General features: G+C 42.1%; 2 protein-coding genes across 12 annotated transcripts in view; one reads left to right on the forward strand and one right to left on the reverse strand.

The window, feature by feature from the left end:
- The window catches only part of SLC35A5 (solute carrier family 35 member A5), a 52,331-nt gene extending 43,360 nt beyond the window's left edge, over nucleotides 1-8,971 (reverse strand). For 8 of the 11 annotated variants that reach the window (XR_009213133.1, XR_009213132.1, XR_009213131.1 and 5 more), the window contains exons 1-4: nucleotides 8,753-8,971; nucleotides 7,486-7,634; nucleotides 1,975-2,073; nucleotides 577-707 (exon numbers count right to left, since the gene is read on the reverse strand). Coding sequence is in view for 8 of the 11 variants with exons in the window: in XM_032150180.2 (XP_032006071.1) it covers nucleotides 577-707; nucleotides 1,975-2,073; nucleotides 7,486-7,615 (360 nt within the window). In the remaining 3 variants the exon portion in view is untranslated. The other 3 variants (XM_032150179.2, XM_058437513.1, XM_032150178.2) reach the window with 3 other exon arrangements.
- A 38-nt stretch (nucleotides 8,972-9,009) lies between these two features.
- Nucleotides 9,010-14,237, forward strand: part of ATG3 (autophagy related 3) — a 29,009-nt gene continuing 23,781 nt past the window's right edge. Inside the window, exons 1-2 of the mRNA XM_032150181.2 lie at nucleotides 9,010-9,569; nucleotides 12,544-12,585. Coding sequence (XP_032006072.1) covers nucleotides 9,498-9,569; nucleotides 12,544-12,585 — 114 coding nt within the window. The 5' untranslated portion in view covers nucleotides 9,010-9,497. The remainder of the gene's footprint in view (nucleotides 9,570-12,543; nucleotides 12,586-14,237) is intronic.

Raw genomic sequence — 14,237 nt, forward strand, 5'->3', positions numbered from 1 at the left:
ACACAAAGGATGCCAAGAAAGATGAGAAGTGTTTCCAGCATTATCAGTTATAGATGGCATTTCTAGTTGGGAGGACATGATCCCTACCCTTGAAGAACTTGTTGGTTAAATGATAGGACTAACAGAAAAGAAAACCATACAAATAAAATTCATATAAACTACATTAAAACAGGTGTAAGAAAGGTACATTGAGTGTGTAACTTTGTGAGTTAATCAGGGAAGTTTTCTTGGATGAGGTCCTGGATGCTGAGATTAATATTAGAGGTTTGTGGCCACAAGACGTCTTAGAAAATAGGCATACTAATTAGGGTTACATAAAAAGAGGTGGCTTCAGATTTCTTGGTCTAGGGAGCAACTCCCCCATGGTAGTCAGCCCAGTTTAATACAGTAATCTTGACCATTTAAGAGAATCTGGCATGCATATTGATAATTCAGTATTCAGATAATTCTGGGGAAATCTAAGCAAGGGCAGTGAGGACAATGAGAAACTAACAATGCCAACCAAAATGATAAAAAATTCTGGGATTTATTTCTCCATATCTTTTCAATGATATTTTCTTTTTCATATTTACTTACTGGTTGAAGATAGGACAGGACATAGAAGACAATCAAGTTATCCAGGAAATAAAGAAAGGCAGGAATGGACCACTTCATGAAATTAGAGAATTCCTTCCAGGAAGCATATTTCAAATTTCTACTTTGATGATCTTAGAAAGAAATACAGTGTAAATAAATGACCTTGATGAGAATGCCCACATTTTTAGAGAAATTACACTGCACTTGATTACTGATACAATTCTTTAAAGGGAGCTTTATAAATGTGCCTCCATTTCATTACTGTCTCTCTTCAACCCACCAGTTTCATCACTGACAACCAGCAACAACCTTAGGACTACTGGTTATCCTAATTCCCATTAATTTGAGATAACAGAAGTATTACTTAAGGCAACTCAGAATACATATGTGGTTTCTCTTACTACTGTAAGAGCATAAGGCCAAGAGGGAGATCAACAAGTTAGAATAAGTTTAAAAAAAAAAAAAAATCAAGCTTTCATACTGGAATTTTTGCCCCCCAGGGCAAATCAGGAAAGGGGGATACTAAATCGAAATTTATATATATGGAACTAGAGAAAGTTAACTTTTAGTAATCCTAGTCAGTTATTATTCCATCTCTAGGTTTCTAAAAACTTAGGCACTGTAGCACAGAGAATGTAAAACAAAAAGAAAACAAAGGCAGTTTAAGGCCCTGCAAATAATGCGTGAGTTTTATGAGACTAAGAAAAGTAGTCACTAATGAGAAACTGCAAAGTTTGAAACCCTGGAGTATGAAAAGACATCTTGCTGGGCAAACACTTTAATGCTCTAAAGTTTGTTTACCTCATGCGTGAAGGTATATGAAAGAGGCAGAGGGAGCGGAGGCGCAATAATTGGGGAACTAAGGTGAAGAATTAATATAAAGAGCATATACATTCCATGGAAGGCTACATACTTTACATTTGAGAAAGGAGTTAGTATCCCTATGTGATAGCTCAGAAAACTGGAGCTCAGAGAAAATAATCTGCCCCACAACAGTCTCTTTGATGCCTGTGCACTATGCTACCTTCCCTGTAGGAAATGGGAACTATTTTGAAATATGATACATCTCAAGTTAGACAACACATGATTTAGCAAATCTTTAATTTGAATAAAAACTAACACTGCATGAAACTATCACAGAACAAGTAACAAGACAGAGTAATAGGAAGGGCATTAGGAAACATGAGTTGGTGTCCCAGTTCCTCCCCTTCCTATGCAGCTCTGCCTAACACTTTCTCTTTGAGCTTGTTTCTCCACCTTTAAAACATACTTATGTTTGTATCTTAGCTTCCTCATATAAAATTTAATGGACTAAGCTAAATGATATAAAATTTCTTCCAGTTCTAACATTTTTTGGTCCTGTGATTAACAAGTACATAGTACCATTTCAAGACTTACCTTTCTTTATAACACAGAATGACACAAGCACACAGAAAACTAGCTTCACCAGTTCTGAGCACACATTCACAGTAGTTGGAAGATAATCATACTTGTTTTCTGAAATGTAACAGAAATGTTTTTTAACTATGTATTTTATTCTATGTATGTTTATATACAGTATAACTTATAATTGTTTTAAAACTTAAAAGCTGGTTTTACTACTGGTTACATTAAGTTTCTTCCAGTTGCCTTTGCTCCTTTGGGTTTTTTAATCAATTCACCTAATGTATTAGCTATCCCTATCCCATTCGGCTTTTCATTATCCTTGAATTTGTTAAACAGCCTCTCATGTCTTCAACCAAGTTGCTAATAAATACATTGAGGAGGCTAGGACTAAGCAAAGAAAGCTCTGTGGCATGGCATTAGAGACTGCCTGCTAAATTGACCATCAATCAACACCGACTCATCAAACAGTTATGAACTGACCTGCTGAATTATTACTCAGCTCCTAATTCTTCTTGTGACTTCTTTGCCTTGTTAAAATTGAGGTACACTCTGTCTATGACATTCCCTTAAGAGTTTTCCAATCTGTTTTATATCATGGTACACACAGAAAACATTAATATTTGTTTGGCACTCTGGGATAAATGGTACACTGAGGTAAAGAAGGAAACTATCTGAGGCAAAAGGCAACTGGCCTAGGGCTCTGCTACCTTTAGGGCTGAGAGGAAATACTTGGACACATCCAAACCCACTGATGAGCTGGAAAGCTACATACTAAATTGCAAATCAATAGAATTAGGAAGTGAGGTTTGGTGGTATGACTTCATCTTAACTGTTACTCGTCTCTTCTAAATGCTTACAAACAACTCGCTTTACAATTTTGCCAAGGATAAACATAAACTTTATTGGGTACTATTTTCAGGAATGCATTTTCCCCACTTTTGAAGATATTTGCTTGCTTCTCTTAGTCACATTAAACCAAAATTGGCCAAATGTATGGGAAAAAAAGCCAAGTGGACACTGTCTATCCAGAACACTTTCTTCCTCTCTCCTGTGGTTTCTCTTGACCTTCTCAAACTAATCAGAATCAATTCTTTATTCATCTCTGTTCTTATAGCACTACCTCTAAACCTCTATGGCACTACTTGTCTCATTGGAAGTGTGTGAAGTGAAATGGAATGGAAGATTCTTACAATAAATGGACCACGTTTGTCAGGTTCATATACCTGGCACTTAGTAGGCACTTAATAAATGTTCACCTGAATTTAAATATCTGCCTGTTCAACTTACCCCATCATTCAAAGCATAGTCAAAACATCTCCCTTTTCTCAGTTAAATGCTAGACTTAACTCATACTCTGTTAACCTCCAATGATACTTCTCATGATCCATCATGATACACATAAGCCAACATGTGCACATAAGAAGGGGGGACTTTGGATTACAACTTTCAAACCCTTGTCACTGTTCTTTAGCTTGTTCTTGCTTTTCAGTGGTTTTCTTGCAGTCCTTTCATGGCCGATCCCAGACCATATGACAACATGTTATGTGACTTCCCTCCACACATCTCCTGCCCACACTAACATATCTTTCTACATGGCATTCACTGGATTCCCTTCAGCCCCAGAGGAAGGGGCTAAGGCCCCACTATTCATCCAATCTCCCCTTTAAAACCCTCCCTTCTGGCTGGGTGCAGTGGCTCATGCCTGTAATCCCAGTGCTTTGGAAGGCCAAGGCGGGTGGATCACTTGAGGTCAGGAGTTTGAGACCAGCCTGGCCAACATGGTGAAACCACGTCTCTACTAAAAATACAAAAAAAAAATAGCTGAGCATGGTGGCACATGCCTGTAATCTCAGCTACTCGGGAGGCTGAGGCAAGAGAATGCTTGAACCTGGGAGGTGGAGGTTGCAGTGAGCCGAGATAGCGCCAGTGCACTCCAGACAGAGCGAGACTCCGACTCAAAACAAAACAGAAATCTTCCCTTCTCCTCAGATTGGTTCCATTTCCTTGGTTCCATTTCCTTTGGCTTTAGCGTGTCTTTTTTTTTTTGAGATGGAGTCCTGCTCTGTTGCCCAGGCTGGAGTGCAATGGCGTGATCTCAGCTCACTGCACGCTCCGCCTCCCAGGTTCAAGTCATTCTCCTGCCTCAGCCTCCCGAGTACGTGGGACTACAGGCACCCACCACCATGCCTGGCTAATCTTTTGTATTTTTAGTAGAGACAGGGTTTCACTGTGTTAGCCAGGATGGTCTCGACCTCCTGACCCTGTGATACACCCGCCTCGGCCTCCCAAAGTGCTGGGATTATAGGCGTGAGCCACCACACCCGCCCCAGTGTATCTTTTTTATCTTCCTCTCTACTAATTGGCTTACTGCCCTTGGCCAACAAACATGCTCAAAACTCTCCCATCTGAAAAACAAAATATAAAATACTACTCCCTCTAGCTACCATACCTTCTCCATCTCTCCCTGAAACAGTATCAACATTCTTTATTTGCCCTTTACTCACTTTCCATTCAGGTCTTATCTCCAAGTAATCTGATTTCTGAAACTAACACCTCTCTGAGAGTTTGGCCCTCTTTATTTTCTCATTCTGCATGAGTCCTCTCTCTGTTCCTTAAGTTTTAAATATCAATTTAACATTAATGTCCCCAAATTTATATTCTAGAACATTTAACTTATTGCCCACCATAAATACCCAAATGAAAACCTACCTCCTATTTATTTATGTAATTGGCATTTCCCTCATGTGCATGATATGCCAGATACTGCAGAAAACTGCAGTAAGGATATAGCTCCTGACTTCAACTACAATCTTTTCAAACTCTGCCCAATTTACTCTTCCTCCTAATAGTCTCCATCTCAGCTAAGAACAGTATCAATCCACTCAGCATTCAAACCAGAAACCTTGGAGCTATACGTTATCTCTTTTAATTTTCATATTCAATACATTCTCCAAATCCTGTCTTTTCTATGTTCTGAATACTCCTTCTCTATCTTACTACTTCCAAAACACTAAGTTAATCTTCATCACCTATGGCTTTAATTTGCAATAACCCCTTAACTGGCTATTGAGCTTCCTGTCTTTTCCACTGCCATCCAGCTACCATAACAGTCCCTCATTTTACCCTCCTATTTATAATCTTTCAAGTATCCCTTATCCCTCAGACTGGCCTAGAGACTAAAGTCCCAGCTCCTTACCATGGAAAATGAAGTCCTTAACAATCTGAGACTTACCAACCTCTCTCCAGCCAACCACTCCTTCTCTTTCTTCTGAGTCCTTAAACTTTTTTTTTCTTTTTTCTTTTTCAGACAGTTTTGCTCTGTTGCCCAGGCTGGAGTGCAGTGGCATGATCTCGGCTCACTGCAGTCTCTGCCTCCCAGGTTCATTCTCCTGCTTCAGTCTCCCTCGTAGCTGGGATTACAGGCACACACCAACACACCCAGCTAATTTTTTGTATTTCTAGTAGAGATGGGGTTTCACCATGTTGGCCAGCCTGGTCTCAAATTCCTGACCTCAAGTGATCCGCCCGCCTTGGCCTCCCAAAGTGCTGGGATTACAGCATGAGCCACCGCACCTGGCTACGAGTCCTTAAACTTTTTGCTTGGTAATTTCAAACTACATGTTCTCACAACATATCCTGCTTTTTTATGCCTCTGTTCCCTTTTACAGGCTGTTGCCTCTGTTTTGAATACCCTTGTTCACCTTGACTTCTAGTGGAACAACTGTCTCCTAATCAGCAAGGTGTTCTCTGATCCATTTGAACTCCACATCATCCCCTACCGAACAGAATATATAACTTTATCCTCTAGACAATCTCTGCATCTTCAGGATATATTATTGCAGTTATTATAATGGATTTTCATGATGTGTTTACATTTATGTCTCTCCTAATAAACTAAGTCTTGAGGACAAGCTCTATATCTTATGCACTTTGAACCTGCTGCTAATACTTAGCCTGGCAGGTAAATGTTAACTGCAGTAGAGACTTAGGTACACATCTGACTCTCCAAGTAGCAGACCATTAAAGGTCATGTCAAGATTGTATGTATCCTCAATTGTGGGGAAAAGAGAGATCAGATTGTTACTGTGTCTGTGTAGAAAGAAGTAGACATAGGAGATGCCATTTTGTTCTATAATCTGTAACCTTACCCCAACCCTGTGCTCCCTGAAACATGTGCTGTGTCAACTCAGGGTTAAACGGATTAAGGGCCGTGCAAGATGTGCTTTGTTAAACAAATGCTTGAAGGCAGCATGCTCGTTAAGAGTCATCACCACTCCCTAATCTCAAGTACCCAGGGACACAAAACACTGCGGAAGGCCGCAGGGACCTCTGCCTAGGAAAGCCAGATATTGTCCAAGGTTTCTCTCCATGTGATAGTCTGAAATATGGCCTCGTGGGAAGGGAAAGACCTGACTGACCCCCAGCCCGACACCCGTAAAGGGTCTGTGCTGAGGAAGATTAGTAAAAGAGGAAGGAGCGCCTCTTTGCAGTTGAGACAAGAGGAAGGCATCTGTCTCCTGCTCGTCCCTGGGCAATGGAATGCCTCAGTGTAAAACCCGATTGTATGTTCCATCTACTGAGATGGGGAAAGCTGCCTTAGGGCTGGAGGTGGGACAGGCTGGCAGCAGTACTGCTCTTTAAGGCATTGAGATGTTTATGTGTATACATATCTAAAGCACAGCACTTAATTCTTTACCTTGTTTATGATGCAGAGACCTTTGTTCACGTGTTTACCTGCTGACACTCTCTCCACTATTATCCTATGATCCTGCCACATCCCACTCTCCCAGAAACACCCAATAATGATCAATAAATACTAAGGGAACTCAGAGGCAGGCGGGGATCCTCCGTATGCTGAACGCCGGTCCCCTGGGCCCCCTTTTTTCTTTCTCTATACTTTGTGTCTCTTTCCTTTCCAAGTCTTTCATTCCACCTAACGAGAAACACACACAGGTGTGGAGGGGCAACCCACCCCTTCACTCAATAACTAGTAAGAAGTACTCAATACAGTTTTGTGGAATTAAAGTGTTTGCTTAAATCCTTACATAAAAAAATAGATTTCTTAAATACATACTTATCAAAGCTTATAATTTATACGGTTGATACAATATGACTGCACAATATAATGCTGACACTTTACCATTGATACAATAATTACAATAGTAAGTACCTCACAAATGCCAAGTGACCAAATATATCCTTCTACTTCAAAATAAGGTGCAATTACACATTTTGCTGTAGGTCCAGAAACACCTGTTAATTGAAGTAACAGTCAAATGTTATGACTGGTTCTTCACCAAAGGGTTTGATTTTTGTATTTTACTGACTCACATTTCGTCCAGTATCAAACATTTTTTCTTGTTGAGGAATGCAAGGTTAAATAATCAAATTTAAATATGCTTTATCACTCACATGAAGCAAAAGGCATTATTATCTCCATGTTATATATAAGAAAACCAAAGACAAGAGAGAGATGTGTGATTAGATGGAAGTGCTCCATACATATACCAAGTCTTAACTTACCTTCATTGGCAGAATACTTCACTAGTAAGATGCGACTTGAGCTTAAAGCAATGAATATGGCACCTAGCAGGAATGTATACATTGTTGACAAGGAGCATATTACAGGATGACTACAGCACTGTTTTTCCATTCCACTGTTTTTTAATTGCCTTAAAGAGAAAAATACTTTATGAACAACCTTGTTGGCAGACCCTAAACGCAAATACCATTGTGAGGACAGAAAAGGAATTTTTTAAAATGTTTGGCTATGACTATATCAGCACCAAGAAAGCTGAGGCGTACAGAAGAAACTATGAGAAAAGGAAAGTGAAAATCTGGTAAGAGGGAGTACTCTAGAGACAGAAAAGGTAGAACCAGATTAGACCTGCTGACAAAGGTAGCAGGTGAGCAAATGACACTTTGCAACAGCAGAAAAGAATTCTTCAAAGCAATTTTAGCTTTTATTTTTAAATTTTATTTATTTATGTATTTTGAGACGGAGTCTCGCTCTGTCGCCCAGGCTGGAGTGCAACGGCGTGGTCTTGGCTCACTGCCACCTCTACCTACCGGACTCAAGCGATTCTCCTGCGTCAGCCTCCGGAATAGCTGGGGCTACAAGCGCCCGCCACCAAGCCCGGCTAATTGTTGTATTTTTAGTAGAGACGGGGTTTCACTATGTTGGCCAGGCTGGTCTCCAACTCCTGACCTCGTGATCTGCCCGCCTCTGCCTCCCAAAGTGCTGGGATTACAGGCGTGAGTCACCGCACCCGGCCTAGCTTTTACTCTTATTAGTAAATAATTTTGTTGTAAGATGAGACTTTCATTAATTGTATTTTCTTCCTCTTTTCCCTCGGAGGAAAAAGCTTATTAAGACAGACTTCATTACAGTAACGACCAAAATGGAAATATCTGAAACACTGCTGTAGTTTTACTGAACTAGTGTTTGAAATGGAGGAGATCGTAGAAATCAATGAGTCTAAGGCCCTCTTTTGATAGGCTGAGGACACTAAACCCCAGGTTGGCTAAGTAACTGGCCCAAAGCCTCCCAGCGTACCGTAGGAATAGCGCATAGAGCCTGTGGGGAATGGGGAGAAATGCAAATACTGACTGACAGCCCGCTTGGCCGCACGCCTACAGCAGACCAATACAACGCCTCCCGACAGGACGCGGCCAGGTTTCCCTTCGGTCAGGGAATGCCCCTCTAGTCACACATGCGCAGTAGGGCTCTTCACTGGCGCACCCTCCCCTCAGACGCAGGCGCAATTCCTTGCCCGCGGGGCGCGGTTACCTCCGTCAGAAGAGCTTGTAGTGGAAGAACGCACATCCTAGAGCTGAGACAGTAACTGTCTGGCCCCGTAGTAGCAGCAGTAGCCTTTAGGGTCCATACGTGGAGAAGCTACAGTAGGTATAGGCCAAAGAGCCTCTCCCTCTAAGCCGCCTATTGCAGAACAAAAACCACGATTACGTCCGGACTGGGAAAAAGCAGACCCGACACCCATTGCGCAGGCGCGTTCAGTGTTACGCTTCCGGAAGGAGGGGAGAAGCGGCTTATCCCGCCCCAGCCCGGCCTTTCTCACGTCACGTGCCGGGAGAGTCCAGTGTCACGTGAGGCCCCGGTGGCGGCGCAGCTACGGCAAGAGAGTGAGAAGGAAGGGGAAGCCGGAAGGGGCGCGAGTGAAGCAAAGCGAGGAAAGACAGCTCCCGAGAGGGCGAGGGGTGCGTGTGCGGCCGCTTCTCACCTCAGGTCTCCCCTCGGCCCCGCTGCCCTCCCTCGCGGCTGGGTGACAGCTGGGTCTGGTCCGTCGCGGGGTGCCTGGGGCGCGAGGATCGCGCACCCCGTCTTCGCGCGCGGTGCCCGCCGCCCCGCCCCCTCGTCCCGCCCGTCCCGTCGCGTCGCGTCCCGTCCCCTCGGGTGCCGCCAGCCGGGTGCTGATGCGAGTCGGTGGCAGCGAGGACATTTTCTGACTCCCCGGCCCCTAACCCGGCTGCACTTTCCATCCTGTCGCGGGGCCGGCCGCTACTCCGGCCCCAGGATGCAGAATGTGATTAATACTGTGAAGGGAAAGGCACTGGAAGTGGCTGAGTACCTGACCCCGGTCCTCAAGGTAAGCCAGGCCGGGGTTGCCAGGGGCTGTCAGGCACATGCTCGACTCTTCAGGGACCTGGCGCCGCGGGAGTCCCCGCCTTCTCCGGCGGGGCAAGGTGTAGGAAGGCGGTAGGGCTCGGGACACAGGGAAACGTGCAGCCCCCACCCGTAGTCTTAACTGGCTGTTCGTTAGGGCTTTCTGACTCCTCAGGGGTAAACTTGGAGCGACGCTCTGTGCGTGTTCCTGCCTTCCCCCGTCATAACTCTGCGCGGTCGGGTACGTCGGGTTGGAAGGGTGTTCGGCGGCTGAGTAGATTGAGAACGTTAAATCCAAACACTGGAAGTCTTTTAGCCTTTTTAAGCAAGGATTTTGCTTCTCTTTAAAAATTGAATTTAGTGTTTGACATATGTCACTTTTCCTTTAAGTTTCATAGAAAGTCCGCTGTAGTGGGGAAGTTGTGACTGGGATCCCAACTCGTTTAGATTTCAGAGGAAGGAGGTGAAATTGGCAACATTATCTCATTCAGTAACCTTGAACCCATCTAACGAGCAAAACCTTTTTCCCAAGCTTTTCAGATAGCCGTAGCTGGTTATTAGTGATAACAAGGCACGGTTTGACCCTCCTGGCTGTATAATTTTTAAAAATATATTGACAACAGTACAGCATTTTTAAAGTAAAAAATTGTGACACATTAGTTGTTACAGTAGTGACTGATTTTTTTTTTTTCAAAGGTAAATTTCTACAACTGCCTTCAAGCTTTTCTTTTGTAACTCTTTTGGAGTAAGTGTTTTGTTGTAACTTCATTTTTGCTTTCTGAAAAGTGAGCAAGAATAGTAAATTAATGGGAAGTTCTTGCTTAGTTTTTGGTTTTTTTCTAGTTGTTTTTAAGCTTTCAGTTAGAATGTACCAATCTCAGTGTGGGGGTGAAATACCCTAATATGCTAAGAATAGTGGAGAGTTTTGCTTTGCTCCCTTTCCATGACAAAGGGAAGTAACTAGGTCTATACTTTTTTAAATACGTTTTTGTAAAACTCCTTTTAAAAGAGTAACTTATTGGCCAAGTAAGAAATAAACCAGAGATTATAAATGAGAATTTCAGGCCAGGCATGGTGGATCACCTGAGGTCAGGAGTTCAAGACCAGCCTGGCCAACTTGGCGAAATCCTGTCTCTACTAAAAAATACCAAAAAAAAAAAAAAAAAAGAGAGAATTTCAACGCTTTGCTTACATTTATTTACTGTGAAAGTCATTTTAAGATTATTCAATTAAACTAAGATTGGAAAATAATTTTCAAATAAAGAATGTATGACGTAGAATTATGTTTTCAGGAGTCCATCATACTTGCTCGCCAAACTGAAAAGAGGAACTGTTAGCATGTCACTATGTATGATATATGTCTTTAGTTAAAAGGAAAGAATGAATGACCGTCTCCTTGATACTCCTGTGCAAACTGTTGTTTACAGAGATTCCTTACAGTTTCCTGCTAGATAAGGGAGGGCACGCAGAAAAAACAAAATCCTCAGGAAATAAGTAATAGCCTTCTCCTAGCAAGTGAAAATTAAAAAAATCATGTTTTGTTCGGATTATGTACATGCAGTAAGCACTGAAGTTCTTACAATCATCTCTAAGGTTCTGCTTAATTGGTAGAGGCCCCAATCTCATCTACTCCATCCCCTGACTGCTTTTGCTTTAGCTAACCTGATCTCTTTATTATTCCTTTAAGCACACTATTGGTTCAGGGTTTTGCATGTGCTCTTCCCTCTATCTGAAAGGCACTTCCCACTTGACAGCCTTATGGCATGTTCCTTTCCTTAAGGTTTTTAAGTCATTATTCAGTGAAGTCTTTGTTCTTTCACCATTCTATTTTAAATGGCCATTTCTCCCCAGCCACCCCACAGATTCCTCTCAGCTTCATTTTTCTTTATGGTATGTTATTCATTACCATTTGGCTTTTCTTCCTCAACTGGAGTTGAAACTCCTTATGAGGGCAAGAATAAATTTGTATTTATGTTATTCACCCCTAAATATTCCCACTGCCTCAAATAGTGTGGCACATAGTAAACATCAGTTGAATGAATAATGTTTATAAATGAGTGTTTTCATTTTTGTAGACTGTACCAGAAAATCTTACATATAACTTTAAGTTTAGAAAAATTTAGAGAATAGTGTGTCAGTATCTTGGTGGAGATGAGAATTAGGGGAAAATGCTAAATAATTTCTAGATTTGGTTTCTAACATTATTCAGTTTAAATAAGACTGGCTGAATTGTAAGATGTCTAAACATCTTTAAGACATTTTTGCTGTGCTGTAAAATTAAGATATTTGTTCATTTCACGGAATCACTGTAAGGCTTTGTTTTTATTTAAATCTTAGAATGTTTCTACATAGAGCTTGGCTGGGCGCGGTGGCTCACGCCTGTAATCCCAGCACTTTGGGAGGCCGAGGTGGGCGGATCTCCTGAGGTCGGGAGCTTGAGACCAGCCTGACCAACATGGAGAAACTCCATCTCTACTAAATAGTAAACACAAAAATTAGCTGGCTGTGGTGGCGCATGCCTGTAATCTCAGCTACTGGGGAGGCTGAGGCAAGAGAATCACTTGAACCCGGGAGGCAGAGGTTGCTGTGAGCCGAGATGGCGCCATTGCACTCCTGGGCAACAGGAGCAAAACTCCATCTTAAAAAAAAAGAATGTTTCTACATAGAGCTTTACTCTGTTATAGCACTGATCCGATAGTATTATAATTATTTTCATGCCTGTTTCCTACATTAGACTTGTATATTCCTGTGGTCATTGCCAGTGAGTGAAACAGATACAGATACCAGTGAGATAGGTAGATAGGTAGATTAGATAGATTATAGATTAGATAGATAAATTTTTTTGTGTGTGTGTGCTCTGTTGTCTAGAAGGGCACCAGGCAAATAATTGCCCCCAAAATATATTTAATTGATAGTGAAACATGATATAATACTGTTTTTCTTTCTGCTTTTTTTAGGAATCAAAGTTTAAGGAAACAGGTGTAATTACCCCAGAAGAGGTGAGTGCTGAAGATACACTGAAGCCTTTTTATTTTACCATAATACTAAACTAGGTGGCTTTTCTGCTTCATAGGAAAACGTCTTGAACTTTAATTTTGATTTGAGTAAAATTAGGTTTTATGACTGTTTGTGATTTATGGGAATTTCTACTTCCCATAGAAGAAAAGATGTAACTTCCCCGTCAGTTTGCCACTTCTCATATTTCTCTGTAGTTCCTCTTTATTTAGAAATGAGGGTGAAAGAAGGGATTGAAACGAGTCCTATGTCACTCATCCTTCACTTGTATTGGTGTTATATTGAGCTGTGCAGTAAGCTCATAGTGTTTGTGGTGTCTTGGTTCTGCTTACATCAAATGTGAGTTTTCATGCTTTTCATTGGAAAAACTTTGCTGACTACTTAGATATTGTTTTCTCTTAAGAATTCTATTTTGTTGTCCCTGGAGAAATAAATACTGGGATAAAAACCTTTTCAGGCTCCAATTTTATGGAAATTATGGTTTTATCAGACTTATGTTGTTCTTAATAAAAGACAATTTATTTAAGCTTGAATTTTTTTTTTTTTTCTGCCAATGAAAACACCACTTTTTGGCAGTAGAACTTTATTCGCTGTTTTGAAACAAACGTTTTAAGCCTTGTTGTATGATGAGGCTGCTGCTGTTAAGGTCCAAGGTAGAGAATTAACTGATCTTTCAATTTGCAGTTGTGATTGAATTTGTCTAGTTCCAAATCTTTGTGAGTGTTTTTGAGACAGAGTCTCACTCTGTTGTGGCACGATCTTGGCTCACTGCAGCCTCTGCCTCCCGGGTTCAAGCAATTCTCTTGCCTCGGCCTCCCGAGTAGCTGGGACTACAGGCGAGCGCCACCATGCCCAGCTAGGTTTTGTACTTTTAGTAGAGACCGGGTTTCACCATGCTGGCCAGAATGGTCTCGATCTCTTGACCTCGTGATCCGCCCGCCTCGGCCTCCCGAAGTGCTGGGATTACAGGCGTGAGCCACCGCGCCCGGCCCCCTGTGAGTTTTAAGAATGGTTTGCAGGCCGGGCGCGGTGGCTCACGCCTGTAATCCCAACACTTCAGGAGGCCGAGGCGGGCAGATCACGAGGCTAACAGGGCGAAACCCCGTCTCTACTAAAAATACAAAAAATTAGCCGGGCGTGATGGCGGGCGCCTGTAGTCCCAGCTGCTCGGGAGGCTGAGGAAGGAGAATGGCATGAACCCGGGAGGCGGAGCTTGCAGTGGGCCGAGATGGCGCCACTGCTTTCCAGCCTGGGCAACAGAGCGAGACTCCGTCTGACAAAAAAAAAAAAGAATGGTTTGCGTAACTGATCTTTTGTCTAAAATTGTCTTTTATTTTTGGTGAAAACACGTGGTAGTGTGGAAATAACCTAGGAGACCTGCCTTCTAGACCTATTTCCGTAATTTCTCATAATGAGGAAATCAGTTAAGCTACCCCTGCTTCATGTTTCCTCATCTATGAAATAATGGTTGTGGGCTAGACATTATGTAAAGATCCTATTCTGCCTTAGGTTTTATTACCTCAAATGCCAAATAAAACTAAGTTTTGATTTTAAGGATATCATTAACATTCTTGCCAAACAGAGGTGTAATTTGAACATGGCTCTTTATCTGAAATCGAGAGCGGAGATCGAAGTA

Source organism: Hylobates moloch, unplaced genomic scaffold (assembly GCF_009828535.3).
Source record: "Hylobates moloch isolate HMO894 unplaced genomic scaffold, HMol_V3 SCAFFOLD_4, whole genome shotgun sequence".
In the NCBI taxonomy this organism is placed as follows: Eukaryota; Metazoa; Chordata; class Mammalia; order Primates; family Hylobatidae; genus Hylobates; species Hylobates moloch.